The sequence below is a fragment of the Hemiscyllium ocellatum genome, chromosome 16, assembly GCF_020745735.1.
Source record: "Hemiscyllium ocellatum isolate sHemOce1 chromosome 16, sHemOce1.pat.X.cur, whole genome shotgun sequence".
NCBI classification, from domain to species: domain Eukaryota; kingdom Metazoa; phylum Chordata; class Chondrichthyes; order Orectolobiformes; family Hemiscylliidae; genus Hemiscyllium; species Hemiscyllium ocellatum.
Genome location: NC_083416.1, coordinates 54,154,491 through 54,178,078, shown reverse-complemented (window position 1 = coordinate 54,178,078; position 23,588 = coordinate 54,154,491). Strand labels below are relative to the sequence as shown.

At 39.5% G+C, this 23,588-nt stretch overlaps 1 protein-coding gene across 1 annotated transcript in view; it reads right to left on the bottom strand.

Moving 5' to 3' along the window:
* LOC132823078 (cyclin-dependent kinase-like 2) overlaps positions 1-20,747 on the bottom strand; it is a 79,972-nt gene extending 59,225 nt beyond the window's left edge. The window contains exons 1-4 of the mRNA XM_060836618.1: positions 20,580-20,747; positions 14,596-14,790; positions 10,941-11,119; positions 3,904-4,016 (exon numbers count right to left, since the gene is read on the bottom strand). Of these exons, the coding sequence (XP_060692601.1) occupies positions 3,904-4,016; positions 10,941-11,119; positions 14,596-14,790; positions 20,580-20,747 (655 nt within the window). The remainder of the gene's footprint in view (positions 1-3,903; positions 4,017-10,940; positions 11,120-14,595; positions 14,791-20,579) is intronic.
* Positions 20,748-23,588: the final 2,841 nt, after the last annotated feature.

Genomic DNA, 23,588 nt, shown 5'->3' with positions numbered 1-23,588 from the left:
TTAATCAGGATTGATTATTACATTGCAGAATCTGAGCAACAGTAGAAGGTGATGAAGCAATGCAATTCACTTCATTATATGTTTGACAGTTACGAGGAACAGAATGCAATGCATCAGAGACTGGAGGAGGATAGACAAAGCTATTTCTCACCAGAGTAACAAATATAACTGAAGGGACTGTTAGAGTTGCAAATGCAGGTCTTTTTAAGACCCAACTGTATCAACTCATAGATCCAAGTCAGAATGATGAATAGCTTGGAGGGGAAACTGCAGGTGGTGTTTTGATGCATATCTCCATCTTTGTAGATGGTAGACATGGTAGGTTTGACAGGTATTGTCGGAGGAGCTTTGGTAAGTTACTGCAGTGTAACTTGGGATGATACTGTGTATCAATGGTGAAGTTGCCAATCTAGCAGCTTTGTTCTGGGTAATGTCAAACTTCCTGAGTATTGTTGGAGCTGCACCCATCCAGGCAAGTGAAGTATATTCTATTACATTCCTGACAAGTGCCTTCTAGATGGTGGACAGGAACAATGAGACAGGAGGTGTGGTACTTGCCATGGAATTCCTAGCCTCTGACCTGCTTTATTCCCTCAGTACTTACCTGATCATTGGTAACCCCCAGGATGATGATAATGGAGCATCAGTGATGCCATTGAATATCAAGGGATGATGGTTAAATTCTCTTTTCTTGAAAATGGGCATAGCCTGGTAATTTTGAAGCACAGATGTTACTTGCCAATTATTAGCTCATATTGACACCGGCCACTTAATTATCTGAATGTTGCAAATGGTATTGAATATAATACAATCTTTACCACTGCTAAAACATCTGATGGTTGAGCCCAGGACACTACTGTAAAGAATATTTGCAGTATTGTTCTGGGCTGAGGAGGTTAACATGAGACAACCACAACTATCTTCCTTTGTATTAGCTATGATACCATTCAGTGGACAGATTTTTACCATGATTCCCTTTAACTCTACTTGTCTTTGGTCTGCTTGATGCTATTCTTAGTCAAATGCTGCCTTTGTGTCAAGGATAGACACTTTTGCCTCACCTTGGCCTTCAGTTCCTTTGTTCATGTTTGCATCAAGGTTATAATGAGGTCAGGCACTGAGTGGCCTTAGCAGAACCCAGACATCAAGCAGAACTTTCCTATCTAAGTGTTGCTTTTTAGTCCTGTCAATAAACCCTTCCATCACTTTGTTGACAATCAAGTATCTATTGATTAAGTAGGAATTGGCTGGGTTGGATTTGTTACGCTTTTTTGGGATATAGGTAATCTTCCATATTGTTGGGTATATGCCAATGCTTTAGTTGTACTGGAATAACTTGGCTGAATGACAGCAAGCAGCAAGTCATAAAATCATAGACTAGACAAAAGTGATGCTGGAAACCAGAGTTTAGATCAAAGTGGTGCTGGAAAAGCACAGCAGGTCAGGCAACATCCGAGGAGCAGGAAAATCGACGTTTCAGGCAAAAGCCCTTTATCAGGAATAGAAGCAGGAAGCCTCCAGGATGGAGAGTTAAGTGGGGGAGGAGGCTGGGGAGAAGGTAGCAAAGAGTACAATAGGTGATTCTTGTGGAGAGAGGAGGAGAACTTCTTCAAGGCAGGCATCCTTGCAAGAGGATTCGCAGTAATGTTAAAATCAACTCGGTAAAAGTGAGGACTGCAGATGCTGGAAACCAGAGTTTAGATCACAGTGGTGCTGGAAAAGCACAGCAGGTCAGGCAGCACCCAAGGAGCAGGAAAATCGATGTTTTGGGCAAAAGCCCTTCTCTCTACAATGTGGAAGCAGGCCATTCTGCCCAGCGAGTCACACTGACCCTCCAATGAGCATCCCAGCCAGATCCACCCACCCTCCTATTCTTGTACCCCAGCATTTCCCATGGGTAATCCACCTTGTCTGCGCATCCCTGGACACTATAGGCAACTTATCATGGCCAATACACCTACATGGGCTGCACAGTGGCTAGCACTGCTGCCTCACAGCGCCAAAGACCCGGGTTCATTTCCCACCTCAGACAACTGTCTGTGTGGAGTTTGCACATTCTCCCCGTGTCTGTGTGGATTTCCTCCAGGTGCTCTGGTTTCCTCCCACAGACCAAAAATGTGCAGGTTAGGTGAATTGGCCGTGCTAAATTGCCCGTAGTGTTAGGTGAAGGGGAAAATGTAGGGGAATGAGTCTGGATGGGTTGCTCTTTCGAGAGTCGATGCGAACTTGTTGGGCCGAAGGGTCTGTTTCCACACTGTAAGTAATCTAATCTAATCTAAAAAAACCCTGCACATCTTTGGACTGTCGGAGGAAAGCCAGAGCACCTGGAAGAAACCCATGCAGACACCAGGATAACGTGCAAAAACAACACAGTCACCTGAAGGTAGAATTGAACCTAGGTCCCTGGCACTGTAAGGCACCAAAGCGAACCATTGTGCCACTGTGTCACCCAAGTTGTCAATACTATTACCAGAATGCACTCAGGGCCATCGCCTTTGCAAGATCCAGTGCCTCAGCTGTTTCATGATATCATGTGGCATGAATTAAATTGGTGGATGACTGGGTACCTGTGATGCTATCGATCTCAGAAAGCAGCCTCAGGAGGACTACTTGATAAGGCATAGGTAGTCAAAGCAATACTAGTGGCTTGGGATTTCAGAGAGGGACAAGTTAAACAAAATTTTACAGTTGACTCCTCCACAACAAGAAACATGACCTTGAAGATTTTTTTCAACTCTTTTAGCCAGATATTCTTGGGAATGTTAGTCAATTGGTTTTGCAAGGTGAAAATTTGAAAAAAAGAAGTGTTTTTGAAACCATTTAATGCAGATGGGAAACTATGGAAATTAAACAAATGTGTTCATGCATTAAATGATATGCCAAGGGTATGATATTTGTTGGATAGCTGTTTCTTTCTGAAAGTAGATTGTATTCAACTGAAATCATACCTGACAACATATTACTGGTATCACAAATAGAAACTCTCAAACATCTTTATGATGCAAGTCAATGATTTTCTATGCAAAGGTTCTGTGGAAGTTGAGTGATTTGATTCAGATAGGATAGAGATAATTTTAATTGTAACAGCCTTCTGGGGCTTTTTAGTATATGTGGTTAATAAGTACTCAGTCCAGGTCCGGAATAACCTTAACTCAACAATTACAATGTTAAATCATTTCCCAGTAAATCAGACCAAGTTGCTACAGAGTGATGATCTGAATCTAGAGAAGAAATAGATCAATTAAAAAGTGATAGGACAGTTAAAATAACTGCGTATTCAGACAAGATCTGATGAGAGTTATGACAAAATGGAATGGAATATAATGATGGAACACAATAGTTTGGGAGGCTCCAAAAACAGAACTAAATCTGGGGAAACACCCACTCAAGTGTGATCTGAGAGATGAAGTTAGCCGTTTTCAGTGACTCTTCCCATGTCAATCCTCCAGATGGATATTCAAATAAGACTGCGGCCATCATATTCTTGATGGGAGAAAAATGGAAAATGGTGCTCTAAGTCTGGGAAGTTAAGGTATAAGACAATAAGATTGTAAGACTCCACCTGTGAAACAATTTGTTATCCAGGAAAAGTATGTGATTTTTAATATACATCACTATCTGGTTTGAATCCACTTCCCATGTGAAAATGTTGTTGCTCTCCCTCTCGGGAAAGGATATTCTTCTTTGAGTAAAAAGAGCACAATTGAATACTACTCCAGCTTTGGTCTCATCAACACCTTGTATAAATGTAGTAAAGTTGCTTTACTCTTGCATTCCAATTGATTACTTGCAACTATTATGGGGATATATTTTATTTCAATTACATCTCTGTTTGTTAAATTTGTGTGAATATCTTGTACAATAGACCATGAATAATAATTAAACTTTTTAATTTGTACTTACCCACTTGTGTCACTATCTTGTGGATCTGATCTAAGTCAGAGTTTCCTGGTAGGTAAGGGTTTCCTGTTGCCATTTCAATACTCAGGCATCCAAATGCCCAAATATCTACAGGTCTTGCAAAGAAAATATGTATTATTGTTTTAGGAAATATTTATTGTGATCAATTATCCCTTAGAAATCATTCTTGAGCATAAAGTGCTAATTGTTCTGTGTCAGATGTAGCACATGTACAAACTGTATTGAGGTGATAATTTTTATTATGTTTTATTGCAACTGTTCTAAAACTTTTAGCAGAAGTAATAATGCAGAATGCAATGACCCTTTGGAAATGGTAATTAATTATGGAATCAAGGGTTTCTTCACAAAATCCTGTGGCTTGATCTTTAACAAGCAATAAGAGTGGCTTCATGCATTCATCGATAACAGCCAGAAAACTTTAAAAGAGTGTGCACATCCTGTCAACAAGATCTTTTTTTTTCATGTTGTCATGCTTTTTATCAGCAATTCCCTTAAGCTCCTAGACATTTTTCTAAGCAGTATTTTCAGACATGAAATGACACACCTTTGGAGCAGATGGGTCTTGAACGTGGGCCTCCTGTCTAGAGGTAGGGGCACTGTGCTACAATAGCCCCTTCCCTTGTGTTCCCAGGTATTTTTTAATCAACTTGTTCAAGGAGTTTTTAAACCCTTCTGGAACAGGTGGGACTTGAATCTATGCCTACTAGCTCTGAAGTAGGGACAGTACCATTGCACCACAAGGATCCTCTCTTAGGTTCAAATTTATTTCACTAAATGTGTTACAATATTGATTTTTAAAATTAATCTGTTCAGATGTGTTGTAATACACTTTAGGGCTAAAGTGGGAATTAAACCCAAGCCCTCTCATCCCCTTAAGTTCCTTTTTTAAAATACTTTCGAACCAAGATGTCCAAAAATGTTATTACAAATCTCTGGTGTGACTTGAATTCCAGCCTCCTAGTTTAGAGGCTTTTCACAAGAACTGTCCAAATTCCTTTCAACTTTACCACAAGCAGGAACAACATTTTGCCTGGATAATAAGGCAGCAAGACTGTTTCAGCTCGGTTTCGAACTGGGGACCTTTCATGTGTTAGGCAAAGGGTCAATCACCACACTATAGTGCTCCCTTAAGTTTCCTTTTCTTTATCCAGAAGTGCTCTTACCCACAGCTGAACTTTCTTTTTTCCATCATTGAATCATGAGTGGATTTTAATTTCATGTATTAAATGCCACCAAAATCGTCCATTTTTCCCCCGATTGATTAATTTACATGCAGAGCCAGTTCAGGACAGGGCAATTACTTAAGTCCCCACTTTTCTAATCAATCTGTTCAGAGTGGTTATTCTCCACCTCTGGAGCAGGTGGGACTTGAACCCATGCCTCTTGGATCCATTGTGCTGCAAGAGGGCCCAGGTCCACACAACCAATTGTAAAAACCTGTGTGAACTTGTCCAGCAATGATTTCAACCTGTCACCAGTGTTAACTTTTCAGAAATTACAGTTTTGTGGATACTAGTTCCTCAGCATGTACTGCAGATAAAATGGTGCTCCAGGCAAATCAACCTCTCAGGCACGTACAATGATAATATGCCCTGCCACTTCTGTGGGCATCAATGATGATCCACAGAAGTAGCAGTGCATGTTATCAGACTCAGGATTGAGACGATACATAGAGATGAGGAAATCATTACGGAGTCTACCATGAGACTGAGACCTTTCTGCTTCCTAATGTGTAATTTGTTTTGCATTTCACATATACCATATTGAAAAAAAATCAAGCTGCAATACAAAAATAAAAATAGAAACGATGATTTTAAAATTGGAGACTGAATGAGGTCTGTTCTCCATGTTCAATTATTCAGTGTCCTCTAGCTCTCAGGTCCATATAGTCTCTCACTGGGAACTGTTTTATTTTAAAATAGTCTGGTATGTGTACAATTTAGTTTATTTCCACATTTGACAAGTAAATGGCCAAGTATCTGCACTATATATCAATATTGATTGATGGATGAGTTCTTAACAGATTCAGAAATTTAATACATTTGGTGACATTCAGCCTGGTACTGGCCTGTCATGAATTACATTTTTATCCAATTTAAATAAAGTTCTTCAAGTTTGAGATCCCTAGAGTAAAAATTATCAGGTTTAGGTATAGGCTGCAAAGCATCAAATTGCCTCATTCTAAAATAAGTGTAGAAGTTGAGAATTACAACTGAAATATCTGGAATAGATACATAGGAATAGGAGTAGACCATTTAGCTCCTCACACTGGTCTTACCATTCAATAGATCAGAGTGATAGTTATCTCAAATGTATCCACTTGCCTTGGTTCTGTAACCTTTGGTGATGTGTTTTACAGCTTTCCATATGTTAGCCAATGTAACATTTACCACAAAGACTGGATTATTATTGAGTCAGATATCTTGAGGTTTATTAACAACACCCATTATTAACAATGCTACAATGTTACTAATCTGCAAAGACAGTATGGGTTCTGTCCTTACTGATGCTACTGTATATTACACATAACTGATTTCATTACACAAAGAGGGACTTCATACTACTTCAGACAATTTATACTTGCACATCACATGTCATGATGTCATATTACTGCATTAAAGTTACAGTCTGGTCTAAAAGATATGCTATAATCCAACACTTGAAGGAAGCACTTGTAGTAATATTCCTTTCTCTAGGCCAAAAGACCTGGACTCATGTCTCACCTGCTCCAGACATTTCAAAACGTTTAATTAACGTACAGGTTAATTAAAAGTATCTTAAAATCTGAGCTTTTCTATTTTCAAACAAAAAAGTGAATTTTATATTGCATTTTGTTTTGTAATGCTGCAGCATATAACTGCCACAACTTAACTAAATTCCCTGCTTATCACAATCAATAACTTGTGATCATCCTTTCAGTTAGCCCAGGATTAAAATTATACATAAATTAGCTAAAACTGCACAACAAAATACATTGCTGAAAAAAATCTAAAATGAATAATTAACAATAATTTAGTTATCTGAAAATACTTTCCCAAAGGCATCATTATTCTTGAGACACTGACAGACAATGTACATAGCTAATTCATAAGGCTTATTCATCAATTGACCTGATAACTTGCACGTTATGAAATATCTTTTCATATCTTTGCATTGCTGCAAAATAGTACCTGGTCTCAAATAATCTCATAGTCATAGAGACGTACAGCACAGAAACAGACCTTTTGGTCCAACTTGTCCATGCCGACCATTTATTCTAACCCAACCTAGTCCCATTTGCCAGCACTTGGCCCATATCTCTCTAAAACCCTTCCTATTCATATACCCATCCAGATACCTTTTAAATGCTGTAATTATACCACCCTTCACCACTTCCTCTGGCAGCTCATTCCTTAAACACACCACCCTCTGCGTAGAAAAAGTTGCCCCTTAGGTCCCTTTTATATCTTTCCCCTCTCGCCCTAAACCTATGCCCTCTAGTTCTGGATTCCTCCATCCCAGGGAAAAGACTTTGTCTGTTTATCCTATTAATGCCCCTCATGATTTTATAAACCTTTATAAGATTACCCTTCAGCCTCTGATCCTCCAGGGAAAATAGTCCCAGTCTATTCAGACACACACAACCCCACCCCCACTCATAGCTCAAATCCTCCAACTCTGACAACATCCTTGTAAATCTTTTCTGATCCCTTTCAAGTTTCACAACATCCTTCCGATAGAATTGCACACAATATTCCAGAAGTGGCCTAACTAATATCCTATACAGCCATAATATGACTTTCCAACTCCTATACTCAATGATCTGACCAATAAAGGAAATGCCTTCTTCACTATCCTATCTACCTGTGACTCTACTTTTAAGGAACTGTGAACCTGAACTCCAAGGTCTCTTTGTTCTGCAACACTCCCTAGGACCTTACCATTAAGTGTATAAGTCCTGCTCTCATTTGCTTTTCCAAAATGCAGCACCTCACATTTATTTAAATTAAACCCCATCTGCCATTCCTCGGCCCATTGTCCCATCAGATCAAGATCACATTGTAATCTGAGGTAACCTTCTTCACTGTCCACTACACCTCCAATTTTGGTGTCTTGATTGGATTCCAGCTTGTAACCCACTCCCAGGGATCCAGTCTCTACTGAGATATTACAAGATGCAGATGTTTAAGTGGATATAGTTATTGATTGCCATATGCAAATTATTTAGTTAAATAATACAAACAATTCTTTATGTTCTTTTCTGTAGTCTCTAGATTGTATTCACAATCTACAGCCAGGTGAGGAAGAGCCAGATGTAGAGGTCCATCACTCCCAGTCTCACAGAACACATCCCTTCAGAAGTAGAACAGGCAGAACCCCCAGAGGATGCACTGTCTGCTAGGGCAGATGAACTCACCTCACTTCCATTTGGTTGCTGCATTGTAAGTCCAGAATATAAATACAGGGGTCTGAGTATACATTTCAAGCTGGGTGTGGATTTCAAGTCAAGTGAATTTGGAGGGTGTTGAGTTTCTTCACTGGACAGCATTTGGCTCCTACTAGTGTCAGAGTAACTGGTAAGTAATTAATAGTTGGTACAGCTGAGAGATGGCAGAACAGCTCAGCAAAGCAGAAGGTACAGCACGCAGAATGTGTGTGTCATGGACATATCATATGTCTGAGCCGAACACATCTTCAGGAAGTATCATGAGATCACAAGCTTGAACGCCGGGTTATGTTACTACAGATCGGTTCAAAGTCATTGCTGTATATCACAAACCAGAGGACTTTAAGGATAGCACAGAGGATACTGATCGTACCTCAGCTTTAAGATGTACAGACAGATAATACATAGGGAATAAAGTTCTCCAAAAGAACTAGTCATATATTGCAGGAAAAGATGATCTTGCTGGCAAATCAGTTTTTCACTTTGGATACCAGTGAGTTCAAATGGTTTCTCAGAAGAGTGCAGTCAAATTGAAGTCAGGAGAACCACAAGAAGCTCAACTATACAGGAGGAGAGGAAGAAGTGTGGTAAAGCACCATTGATAGCGAATTGTTAAGAATCATTGGACTCAAAGTGCAAACTGTTTTCTCTCCACACTTGCTGAGTTTCTTAAGCAATTCCCATTTTAGTTTGTTTCAAATCTCCAGTATCAACAGTTATTTGATTTATATTGATAGGGGATTATTTAGTTAGTGGAATGGACAAGTGTTTCTCTGGCCATAAACATGACTCCTTCAAACATGCTACGGGAAAGCTGCAGGACATGTTGCTGGGGAATTGAAATCAGCCAACATTCATGGTCCACATCAGTATGGATGACTTAGATAGGGAGAGGAATGAGGTCCCGAAAGCAGATTTCCAGAGCTAGGAAGGAGATTGAAAAGCAGGATCTCCAAAACAGTAATCTGACAATTACCACTATGCCCACTTGGTAGTGAGCGAGGAAATAGAAGAATTGAGCGATTGAACACTCGGCAGGAATACTGGCATAGGAGAAGGACATTGGATTCCTGATGCATTGAGACCAGTTCTTGGGAAGATGGGACTGATATAAAATGGATAGACTACAGCTTAGCAAGACCAGGGATAACATCCTCACAAGGAGATATAAAGAGTGAGGTCTGCAGATGCTGGAGATCAGAGCTGAAAATGTGTTGCTGGTTAAAGCACAGCAGGTTAGGCAGCATCCAAGGAACAGGAAATTCGACATTTCGGGCCAGAGCTCTCTTCCTCCCCCTCCTCTTGCAAGGATGCCTTCCTTGAAGAAGCTCTCTTCCTCCCTTTCCTCTTGCAAGGATGCCTTCCTTGAAGAAGCTCTCTTCCTCCCTCATTCCTGATGAAGGGCTCTGGCCCGAAACGTCAAATTTCCTGTTCCTTGGATGCTGCCTAATCTGCTGTGCTTTAACCAGCAACACATTTTCAGCTAGGATTAGAAATAGGTTATTTAAAGCTGAGATTTCGGAATTTAGGGTGGCAAATTTTCTGGACTTCTATTGCCAGAGGACTGTGGGAGCTCAATCATTGATCATGTTCAATTTAAAAATCAACAGTTTCTTTGGAGATTAATTACGTTAAAGGTTATCAAGATGAGAAAGTGTTATTGGGGTAGATCAGCCATCATGTAATTGAATGGTAGGGTAGGTTCGATGAACTGAATGTCTTAATACTGTTCCTATGTTCCTGTAACCCATGATTACTTTTCCTCTTTCCTAATGCTGACACGTGTGAAATTTGTGCATTTTATCTTAACCTTGAATTCCACTACTATGGTTAATAGCAGAATGTGAATACTGTTGCCTTTTACTTATCCCTAAAATATAGCAACAGACCTGGAAGTTTCAGCCAGCATAACAATTTCATTAACACTTATATGTAGAGGCATGTAAGTGTTTTTATACGATTGATTGCATATTAGCACCCCCACCATCAGCATTGCTGTGAAATCCTAGCTGCCCTTTTTGTGAAAAGTCTTTGAAGGTCCCATTACTGCTCAACCTTGCACTCATTCTCTCAAGACTCAAGTTTGATTCCTTCCAATCCAATTTCTGACAAGTCCACATTAGTAAGACCAAATTAAGCAAGCTTCAAGAATGTCAGGGTTTTTTTTCCCTAATGTGTCTCATGTTTTTGTCTTTGAATTCTTCTCCTGAAATGATCATTCTGTATATATGATCTGAGGAAATGAATATTAGTAAGCTATTCGATTTCTGGGACTTTACAATGAGCCTGAACTAGTTTTTGCCTCCTGAGATCTCACATAAGTGCCCTTGCAACACTAAGCACAGGATAGGCGCTGACTGGAAATTTTGGTGGATTTTTCCTTTATCTAGCTTGTGGACGTTGAGACAAATTGCTTCACCTGACTTAAATCAGTTGGCTCCACACACATAAGGGCTAAACAAGGGGCCTTCCCAATCTGCAAGGCTTAAAAATACAGTGCTGTTAGAGGGAATGGCTCTATATTCTCCTACTTATAAAAGAAAGAAAAGTCATGTTTTATTATATATACCTACTTTCCATTATATATACCTACTTTCCATATTTCGTATCACCAACTACTAACTCTGGAGCTCTGTACCACCGAGTGGCGACATATTCTGTGTAAGGCTCTCCTGGTGCAGCCAATGAACGGGCAAATCCAAAATCACATAGTTTAACAACACCAGACCCTGAGACCAGGACATTCTCAGGTTTGATATCACGATGAATTATCTGGAGGAAAAATAATTCAGAAGAAATAATAAAGCAGAATAAAATAAATTTACACATTTTGTCCAAGTGACAAGAGATTAATTTAACTTCACACAACCAGTTCAGATCACAATAATTTTATTCAAATAACATACACTTCCCCAGTACTAAATTGCTTAATGTATTGAACAGTAAAAATGAAAAGGACGTGGTCATGAGTGGGTCATCTGACATTCAATCTCTGTGTAACCATCAACAGCCCACTTGGTGAAGCCTTCTCTCCTTAAGTAGTGAAAGATTTGAGTTATAAAGAAAGACTGGATAGACTGATAAAATAATGAGGGGTATAGATAGAGTTAATAGTCATTGTCTTTTCCTTAGGATGGGCAATGTCAAGATTGGGGGCACATTTTAAGGTGAGAGGATAGAGATTTAAAAAATAAATGAGGGGCAACTTTTTTTAACAGAGGGTAGTTCGCATGTAGAATGAACTTCCTGAGGAGATGGTAGATATGGGTATAATTACAACATTTAAAAGACATTTGGATAAGTACATGAATAGGAAAGGTTTGGAGGGATATGGGCCAGGAACAGGCAGGTGGGACTAGTTCAGTTTGGGATTATGTTCTCCATGAATTGGTTGGAAGGAAGAGACTGTTTCTGTGCTGAATGACTCTATGACTCTTAAGTGTGTTACCAATTGAAAGTGAGCAATTCTAAAGAGCGAGGATGTTCACCGTAAGAAAAGTTAGAAGTGCACAGTTATATAGGTAATGCCAGCCATGGCTCAGTTTATATCAAGTTTATAGAAAGTTGTGATGCCAAATCCCATCCCAGAGATATGAACACAAAAATCTAGATTGATATGTCAGTATTGAGGAATGCTGCATTGTCTTTTGGGTGAGATTTTACCTGCAATCTCATCTTCCCTTTCAGATGGACATAAAAAGATGCCATAAGATTTTTTTGAAGATGAAAAGCAATGAAAGCAAATCATAAAATAGTGACATGACACCATTAAAACAAATGGGAAATCAAAACGATCAGAAGCTAACCCAAATCTAAACACCATATAATGATAACAATAAAAGAATACTGGAATTACAGCTACATAACTATTGATAATGAACTAATGAGCAATAGATACCAGCAAATCATAAGCAATAATGAAGGAATAAATTTATAAACTTGAAGGTAACTAACAGCTTAATCGAGCTGTGAATATGGCACAAGATAAAATGAACCATCAATTAATGAAAAAAAACAATGAATCTATTAATGAATGCAACAGCAGTCACAGATAAACTAATGGATCTATGAATGAGTTACATAATAAGGAAACAAGCACCAATGAATTTATGACTTTACAGAGCTGGGAATATGGCAACAACTGAATAAGTGGTGCATCAGCAAATCAATAAATTAATTAATCACCAGTGTTACAGTAATCATAGCAATAACTCATCAAATTATGAATAAAGTAATGGAGCAACAGATATCAGCACATCAAAGTTATCCTTCCTACCTTTGCCATCACTGCTTCCTGCCCATATAATTTCTACCTGCCTTTTGCTGGCTTCACTGTCATTTTACTTTCCAAAACTAGAAGCCATGATAAGAATTTTAGTTAATTAATTGAACAGTTGTTACTAGTTGTCAGTCTCACTGACCCTGCCAAGTCCTCCTTACTAACATCTGGAGCCTAAAGCCGAAGTTAAAGGAGATATCTCACAGTCTAGTCAAACAACAGCTTGAACCACTGGATGGCATGTCAGCTTAGTGGCTAGCACTGCTGCCTCACAGCCCCAGAAACAAGGGTTCAATTCAGTCCTGGGCGACTGTCTGTGCGGAATTTGCGTATCTGTTGGTGGGTTTCCTCTGGGTGCTATGTTTTCCTCCCACAGTCCAAGGATATGCAGGTTAGGTGGATTGGCCATGCTAAATTGCCCATAGTGTCCACGGAAGAACAAGCTAGGTGGATTAGCCTTGGGAAATACAGGGTTACAGGAATAGGGTAGTAAGTGGGTCTGGGTGGGATGCTCTTTAGATGGTTGGTGTGAATTTGATGGGCTAAGTAGCCTGCTTCCACAATGTAGGAATGCTATTCTATTCATAACTTACAGACAATATTCTAGACATGACTATCATCATCCCGAGGGATGTCCTGTCCCACCGGTTGGTCAGACGCAGGAGAGATAGTGCACTTGTTAACCACATATTCTCACTGGTTATCTACTTTTGCAGGAAGAATAGAAGAGCTGAATATTATTTAAATGGAGAAAGACTGTGGATGTCTACAGCAGACAGAGATTTAGGAATCCTTGTGCATCAATCACAAAAATCTAGCATACAGGTTCAGCAGGCAATAGGGAAAGCAAATGGAATGTTGGCCTTTATCTCAAAGGGAATGGAATGTAAAAACAGGAAGGTTCTACTAAAACTATACAAAGCACAAGTCAGAGCATCGCTGGAATGCTGCAAACCATTTTGTGCAAATCTGAGGAAAGATATATTTGCGCTGGTGACAATCCAGACAAGGTTTACTCAGTTTATCCTGGGTATGGAGGGATTTTCTTATGAGGAGAAGTTGAGTGGATTGGAGTCTAGAAGATTAAGAGGTGACCTGACTGGAATTATTCTCAGTAAGTAGTCTTGGTCTCTCGATTACTCATCTTGGGATATTACCACAATCTCACAATCTCTCTGCATTGCTGGATTCCCATATTGAAAAATGAAATAACATTTAAAACAAAATAAATTTAAAATATAAAGTAAGTATGCTAATTCTTTCTACTTCTCTCCTCCTTGCTGCCTCTTCTGTTATCTTGTTCTCATGGTACTCATTGTAGGGATTCTATGATTCAATGATTAAATAGCCTTCCACTTGCCATACATTTTGCTCCTTGATCTTCCCTCTCACTGAGCCTCCCATTCCTCACCACTCCTCTTGCTGTTTCCCACTATCAAATCCTATCAAACTATAAACAAACCCACTGGAAGTAAGCAGTGAGAATTGCTTCAATTTTCATGAGGTAAACCAGAAGACAGAGATGTGGTGAGATGAAAGATCAACAGTATCTGGGAGAATGAGGCCACAGGCCAGAGGGTCAGCAGTGATCAGAAGAGTCACAAGGGCTGGAAATCAAAGTGCAGGAGAAAGTGTGGTCCATAGGGTCACTGAAAGGGAGGGTCTGAGAGTGGGAGAGGCTGCAAGCCAGCTGGTCGCTAAGGGAAACTGTCAGGGAATTGGAGAGGTCGATCCAAATAGTCCCAATCAGGTCACATGATCTTACATCAGACCCATGTGAAATAACTTTAGAGCAAAGATTTCCTGATGCTAAACATTAATATGGTCCCCATTAACAGATCAATGTTAAAACAGGGCCTTTACATAAATAGTACATATGAAACAACTTATATTTATCAAGTACAGATATGGGCAAGGCTACAAGCAATTCATGAGTAAATTTTAAGTGTCCTCAGTTGTTTTTACTCACATTGTTCTTGTGAAGATATTCCGTGGCTCTTAACACCTGAATAAGACATTTTCTGAGCTTTTTACTCTCCAGTCCATTTGGAAACCGTTCCAAATCATCCAGAACAGTATGATCCACAAACTCAAACACCAAGAATAAACGTTTTTTTTGCTTGAACACTTCGATAAGGTTGACCAGATTTTCATGCCTAAATTGCTGTCAGGTGTTAAGCAATATGAATGGAAGAAATGATAATTATTCACAACTGAAACTTGCAGTTTGCATTAATAAGAACAATTAAAAGGAGAATATGAGATGGAACTTTCTAATTCTTCATTCTAATAGGCATCGATCTTGGACAGGAATGTGAGAAAGGAGCATCAGAACTGGGGGAAAGAAAACTTAAGTGGACATATCACCTCTTGCTGGTGTTGTATATGCCTCAAGACCAAACAATACTAATGTATGGTTGGGGTGAACTACCGGCACCAATCCTCTTGCTAAGGCATGTTATTGTACATCTCAAGTGCAGCTGCAACTTCAACCTGGGACCTTCTGACCCAGATGGAAGAAGTTACTGAAGGCTCCAGGAGGTAGTTATTTATAATCAACTTGTTTGATTGTGTTCCATTACACATCTGGGACAGATGCGATTTGCACACAGACCTTCTGACCTAAAAGTAAGGACATTTCCAGGTTAACATTTTTAGATATTTCCTAATCAACCTGTTCAGAGATGTTGTTATACACCTCTGGAGCAGGTGGGACTGCTCAGGCCTCCTGCCTCAGAGTTAGGGACACTACCACTGCATCATAAAAGTCACATAATCTTCCTTTTTAGATATTTATGAGTCAACCCATTCAGAAATGCTATTAGACATCTGTATAGCAGATGGAACATGAACCCAATCCTTCAGGCACAGAGGTAAGAACACTGCCACTGTGTCACATCAGCGATAGGATCTTCCCTTTTCTTCTGAATGTAAGAGCTATTCTGTCAACAATGGTCAATTTACAATACTTAACAAGTAGTGGCAATTGTCTTAGTAAGATGTACTTTATTGTATGATAGCAACAAATATAAGTTAAATTAACCAGTTAGACATAATAACTAAGACTATCACGAGGTACTGACAATTTGTCCATCTCCATTGGCATCCCAAGCAAGACTCCTGTTCTCCTAACCCAATCCTTTATGTTGAGCTTTCCTGTTAAATTACGTTCTTTCAAGAAATACATTTGTTCTCAGGTTAAAGTAATTGCCAAAAACTTGACAAAATTATTTAAAAGTATTTTAGTGATTTTTAGTGTAATCAACTATAAGTCTCATTAAATACAATTGTATATTTACTTGTTCAGCTTGCAATTTTGTATTTAGTCCTGAAGTAATTTATTAAGAGCTGTTTTTTATTCCAAGATGGCAAAGCCTGTAGTCTACTTGGCTCATCTCTGACTTTAAACCTTGCAGCTAAGGTAAGGCTGAAGTAATCGCAACAATCTTCAGCTAGAAATGATTGATCCATCTCAGCCTCCACCAGTGGTCCCCAGCATTGCAGAAGTGAATCTTCAGCAATTCGATTCCCAAATTATATCAAGAAATAGTTGGAGGCACTAGATACTGCAAAGGCTAAGAGCCCTGACAACATTCTGGCAATAGTACTGAAGACTTGAGCTTCAGAACTAGCTGCTCCCCCACCCAAGCTGTTCTAGTACAGGTACAACACTGGCATCTACCTGACAATGTAGAAAATTGCCCAAGTATGTCCTGTATACAAAAAGCAGAACAGTTCCAACCTAGCCAATTACCACCCCATTAGTCTTCTCTCAATCATCAGCAAAATGATGAAAGGTGCCATCAACACTGCTATCAAACAGTACCTTTTCTGCAATAACCTGCTCAGTGATACCCAGTTTGGGTTCTGCCAGGGTCACTCAGCTCCTGACCTCATGACAGCCTTGGTTCAAACATGGACAAAAGTGCTCATTTGAAGAGGTGTAGTAAGAGTGACAGTCCTTGACATCAAGACTATATTCAATGGAGTGTGGCATTAAGGGACCCTAGTAAAACTCAAGTTAATGAGTATTGGGGGCAAACTCTCCACTGGTTGAAGGCATACCTCCACATAGGAAGATGGTTGTGATTGTTAGAGGTCAGTCTTCTCAGTTCCAGAATATCCCTGCAGGAGTTCCACCAAGATGGTTTCTGAGGCCCAATGATCTTCAGCTGCTTCATCAATGATCTTCCCTTTACCATAAGGTCAGAAATGGGGATGTTCACCGATAATTATACAATGCTCAGCACCATTCACAACTCAGATACTGAAGAAGTCCATGTTCAAACGCAACAAGATCTGGACAATATCCAGGCTTGGGCTGACCGGTGGAGCCATAAAATGCTAGACAATGACCATCCCTAATAAGAGACAATCTAACCACTGCCCCTTGACATTCAATGATGTCACTATCACTGACTCCCCCACTATCAACATCCTGGGGTTACCATTGACCAGAACCCAATTGGACTCACCATATAAATACAATGGTGACAAGAGCAGATAAAAGACAACAAATACTGTGGTGAGCAACTCACCTCTTTACTCTCCAAAGCCCTTCTACCATCTACATGTCAGCAGTGTGATGGAATACTCCCCATTTGACGGAGTAGGTGGAGCTTCAACAACACTCGAGAAGCTTGACACCATCCAGGACAAAGCAAGCCACTTGGTTAGCACCACTCCAAAAGCATCCATTCCCTCACCACCGATGCTCAGTAGCAGCAGCGTACACGATCTGCAAGATGCACTGGAGAAATCACCAAAGATCTTTATGAGATGTTAAAGGGTTAGTTTGTTCTGCTGACATGTAAGAAATTGAATGTCCTGGTTGGGGTGGGGGGATGTTTTTCTGTCTTGCAGCAGGATGTGACAATCTAATCATATTCTGTAAATACTGTTTTAAGGAATAACCTAATCCCACACTGTTCTAAGGAATAATGTAATGACTTTACATTGTTTTTGGGTGGCATGTGACTAAGGGGGAGTGGCAGCAAGTTGTGCCTTGCATGCATGACTGAATGTGATGTCAAACCCTGTATAAAGGGAGGATGGCAAGCATCACAAGTGTTACGTGATTCTCCAAAAGCTTGTACTTGCTGAAATAAATTGTGGTTGTTCACAGAAGTTGGCATATTGCAGTTGCATCAAGCATGTAAGAAGCTCAAGAAGGGAATGTAACATTTTGACAACACCTTCCAAACCATGACCACTTCTATTTAGAAGGACAAGGGCAACAGATATATGGGATCACCTGCAAGTTCTCCTACAAGCCATTCAGCATCCTGACTTGGAAATATATCACTGTTTATTCACTGTCATGAGGTCAAAATCCTGGAATTCCCTCCCTAAGGCCATTGTGTGTCTACCTAGAGAACATGGTGTGCAGCAGTTAAGAAAGCAGCTCACCATCACCTTCTAAGGAGCAATAAATGCTGGACAACCACTGACACCTACATCCCATGAGTTTCCTGCCATGTCTTCCTCATTTGTTTGTTTATTCTTCTTAACTTAAAGTTTTTAATCCACCAGTAAGTCATTGTTGCTTTAATCTTCTTTATTTTACATGTCTTTACCGTGTTTAGTACAGTAATGTTGTATTACTTACTTACAGTAAAGCTTCACATTCCATGTTATGGCAATGCAGTTTAATTTCCTCCAACACATCTAAATTTTGTTTCATGACAATGCTACGTCTCTGTACTGTTTACTATGGACAAAATGGAAGTTTTCCCATTCCCTGAATCAAAATGAAAATTTTATTTTTTTCCCGGCAAAATAGATACATTCCCACACTTACTGGCTTAAAATATAACATACATTCCTTTCCAAATTTTTACAAATGAAACTTTCTGTCCTGACTAAATCTTCCTGAAAGAACCATGGTTTAAATTATCAATATCTCATTCTTGTCCTAGCCTTAAGTCTGTTAATCGCTTTCTTCTGTTGGTCTCTGTCTTTTCTATGTTTAAAACTACTCCTTTTGTTACATTAAATTCCACCATGAAATTTCCAATGTTGCATACTGAGTATAAATTAAATCTACAGCCTTACACTTTGTGATTGTGGCCTTGCCTCATAGTGTGCACTTGCAATGGCAGTGTGGCTCATCACGAATGGTCAATTAACTTATATCTTTCCTCGCATGATCTTTTGTAATGTTAATTTGAAGTTCTTCCCCTTGCTACTAAGTGATTTTTAAATTTCCAAACAAAACTCTGAAACGGTCACTTACCGGCTGTGTCTCAAATTGGGACTACCCCTACAGATCCATCTTCACGTGGCTCTGGACCTGCTGAGCTTGACTAGGGCTTTAAGCTCTTATTAGTTCACACTCCCGCCCTTGTGTTCCTTCCCATGTCGGAAGTGAAGGCTTTAACCTGAAGGATTGTTTCTGCTTCACTGTTTTTTTTCCCACAGTTATGATGACTGTTCAAGCATTTGCAGCTGCTGACTATCTTAGTATTCTTAAAGCAGCAAGGCATTTAAAATGTTAAGTTCACTTGCCTTCAGAAGAGATTTTCTCCTTGGTCGGCAGATGGATTTTCACCACTGTTGTCACCATGTGGGTATTTGAACAATGATCCCAGTGCTGATAAGCATATTGTATGTATGAGCAAACCACAACCAGCTAAGAGTTGGTATAAGTTGGTTGTTATTAGAAATCCTCTTTTTTAAGTATTATGCAACCTGTTTTGACACTTACCGGAAATGACATCACCAACCCAAAGAAACCCAAACATATAAATAGAAAGCAGGAATTTTCAACACTGCTTCGCTTGGGGCCCACTGAAGATGTTACCTAGTAAGGTAACGAAATGTCTGGAAATGAACCTCCAAGCTCAGCGAACAAACCAACATCCAAAATAGCAGGACACAACGTGCACTTGGGGTGTTTTCCAGCTTCACAAACTAAATCTATGGTTTAGCCCAAGTACTTTAAAGGGATCATAGAAGTTTACAGGGCCAAGAGGCTTTTTGACCCATTGTATCTATGCTGAACAATTTGAAGTTATTCACACTGTCCCATCCTTTCTCAATATCTTTCTGTTTTCTTGTTTCAAGCACTTGCACGGTTTTTCCTTTAAATCATGTCATTGTCTTTGTCTCATAAAATCTGTATGAATAAATTTCTCCTAACTTCGCTCCTCAGTGACACTTTTATACTGTTGAAATCTTGATGACCTCCTCAAAAACCAGACAAACTAATCCTTCCTAACTCTGCTGTATGACTCTATGACTCGTTCCAAATACTTACACCATGGCAATCTTAGAGTTACTGTTATCAGAAGAATCTATGAGTGCACACAAACAACTTCCAGGCCGTTCTAGTATAGGTCTGTCTGAAAATATCCCCAGCTAAAATGCTAATTAATTATACCTGGAAGGCAATATATAATCCACCATAAAACATGGGGGCATTGTCTCTATTTTCAAGAACATTTTTGGTCATGAACTATAAATTGGTTCCAGCAGTCAGAGATGCGAGGGTTCATTATCAGCTGCTCACATTTCAATTCTCCTCTCCAACCTCCTGATAACACCTTCATCTCCAAATCTTAAATTTGCCTCCTCAGTTATATGACAGACATCCACCTTAAGTTTGGGAGACAGACCAGTAGAGAACAGTCTAGTGTTTATCACAATGATCTTCATAAAGGCCTTGTCCAATGTCAGATGGCATACTTACTTTTCATCAGTTGAAATTCATTTCTATTATTTCCTTTCCCTAGCCCAAAGAAACTAAGGAATATTGGAACACCCACTAATTAATCCCAGCAAATATTTGGGTACATGGACCAAAGGCTAAATCCTGTTATAAATGACTATGTCTTGCCAGTGGTGGATTTATCCACTATTCCACTACGGAAATCTCTTTTTTTTAAAAATAAATCCACCCCAACATCTTAAATGAAATATCCCCCTCAAATTAATAATAATTCATGTTCTTACCTTCAGAAATCGTATTTCTCTTACAGCAATTTTCTTTACCAGTTTGTCATCATCTCGTTCTTGAAATCTTTTGATGGCGACTATTTGTCCTGTCTCTCTGTGTCTGCACTTCATTACTGATCCATAAGTACCCTCTCCCACTAGTCCTAAATTCTCATACATCTCCATTCCTAGGTCTGTTTTTTTAACCTGCATCAGAATGTATCACATTTTACTGTTAGTTAAGAATTTTGGACTATACTCTGTTAAAACATATAGAAATGCATTTTATTAATAATACCTTATTCCCTATCCCTTCAATGAAATCAAATTACAATGAAGGGATGTGAGGTGGAATTGTATCATACCCCTGCCCATAGTTAAAAACTTCGAAGTGACATTTACACCCACAATTCACTCCATACTGAATTACTGAGCCCAGCTGTTCCCTATGTTCAGCACTGAAGCGGAAGCAAATGCTTTTTTCAGAACAACAAAGTAAAATTAGGAGAAGCAGAAGAGTATATCTTTCAGTGCATTGTCAGCTGAGGAGTGTATAAAGCTTCCTTTTTTAGTGATTCTTTTATCCATCTTTGAAGGACAGACACTGTGTTTGCTCTGTGCTTTGCTTTCAGCACAACAGCTTACACAAATTGATAGACTGTCTTGTGTCTCCCACTGCTCTTGGGTGTGAATGCCTTTACTGAGGCTGGTGGCCAAAAATGAACAGAATATTCAATGTAATTAACCATACTATGCATGATATCATGTGACTCTTTCTTCTCTGCTTTTGCAATATAATTCAACATTTTATTTGTGATACTGATTTTTGTACTGCAGCAGTTAAACAAATGGAAAAACTCTTTTACAGTTCCACTTTATAAAACATTAATGACATTGGTATGTGTTAACTGTTGCTATTTCAAGCTACAGTTAGCATTTCAGTCCAAAGGTTGGCTTGGTAGTGTTTGACATCTTATTTTAGCAATCCATTGGGATTGGAGTATCAGTGAACTTGTTGGATTCTGGCAGTTACTATTACAGAGGAAGCTATCCCAAAGATGTTAATGTACAGCAAGCTATTTAAATACAGAGTTTAAAATGTTTTATTTTTATTTACTTAACATGATGATGGCACTTTCATTATGTTATGTTATGCAGAATTGTAGCTTCAAAATGAATTGGTCAATTAGCCTGAAATGATGATGAATTTATAACTCTGAATCAAAACATCAGCATATGTCTCATTTTACAGAAGAGGAATAATGATTTTGGGGCATGGTAAAGACAAGATGAGACTAGGTTCAAAAATAGATAACAGAAGTTCGGTGTGATATGGTGAAGCAACAATTTGCTTTGCAAAGTTTAAATATTGGATATTTGAGTACTCCTTTCATTGCATAACAGTAGCTACATTTCAAAAGTACTCTATTACTAGTAATTTGAGATTGTTTTAGTTTCTGAAAGGTGCCACATAAATGCAAGCCCTTCCTCCCTTCGATGAATGGGAACTTTGGATTTGTGGTTATGAAGGTAGCTGTGTCAATTGATAGGTAACTAGTAAAGAAGATACCGCAGGAAGGAAAAAACAATTCCCTGCACTTCTTCAAAATAGTACCATGGAAACCTTTCCATCCGATGTCAGGTGAATCTCTTATCTGAATGATGAAGCTTCCAGCATTGCAACACACTGTTAAAGCAATGGCTTATATTTTTGCACCAAAATCTCTAGAATATGACCATCAAATTCACAATCAAGTATGCTGTTTACTAATCCATTTACAATCTACTGCACACCCCTTCATAGGGGATTCTAGGGGTTTGCTTCCTAGAATGATGGTGAAATCCATCTAATGTAAAATACTGTAAAATGTAACAGAGATGATATAGACAGGCTGGCCAACAGGGGGAACAGTAGTGAATGGAATTTAATCCTGAAAAGTGTGAAGTGATGCATTTGGGGAGGACTATCATGTTAAGGGAGTGCATGTTCAGTGACAGGACCTTGGCAGCACAGAAGATCAGAGGGACCTTGGCCATTCAATCTAGCAGGACAAGCAGATAAGGTTTAATTCTTTGAAGAGGTGACAAGTAGGTGAGACCAGGGAAACCCAGTGGATGTGGTCTATCTAGACTTCCAAAAGGCCTTTGATAAGGTGTCACACAGGAGGCTGCTGAGCAAGGTGGGGGCCCATGGTGTTCGAGGTGAGCTACTGGTATGGATTGAGGATTGGCTGTCTGACAGAAGGCAGAGAGTTGGGATAAAAGGTTCTTTTTCGGAATGGTGACAAGCGGTGTTCTGCAGGGTTCAGTGTTGGGGCCGCAGCTGTTCACGTTATATTTTAATGATCTGGATGAAGGGACTGGCGCCATTCTAGCGAAGTTTGCCAATGATACAAAGTTAGATGGACAGGCAGGTAGTACTGAGGAAGTGGGGAGGCTACAGAAGGATCTAGATAGTTTGGGAGAGTGGTCCAGGAAATGGCTGATGGAATTCAATGTGAGCAAATGCGAGGTCTTGCACTTTGGAAAAAAGAATACAAGCATGGACTACTTTCTAAACGGTGAGAAAATTCATAACGCCAAAGTACAAAGGGATCTGGGAGTGCTAGTCGAGGATTTTCTCAAGGTAAACATGCAGGTTGAGTCCGTGATTAAGAAAGCGAATGCAATGTAATCATTTATCTCAAGAGGGTTGGAATATAAAAGCACCGTTGTGCTACTGAGACTTTATAAAGCTCTGGTTAGGCCCCATTTGGAGTACTGTGTCCAGTTTTGGTAACCACACCTCAGGAAGGACATACTGGCACTGGAGCGCGTCCAGCGGAGATTCACACGGATGATCCCTGGAATGGTAGGTCTAACATACGAGGAACGGCTGAGGATCCTGGGATTGTACTCATTGGAGTTTAGAAGATTAAGGGGAGATGTAATAGAAACTTACAAGATAATACATGGCTTGGAAAGGGTGGACGCTAGGAAATTGTTTCCATTAGGCGAGGAGGCTAGGACCCGTGGACACAGCCTTAG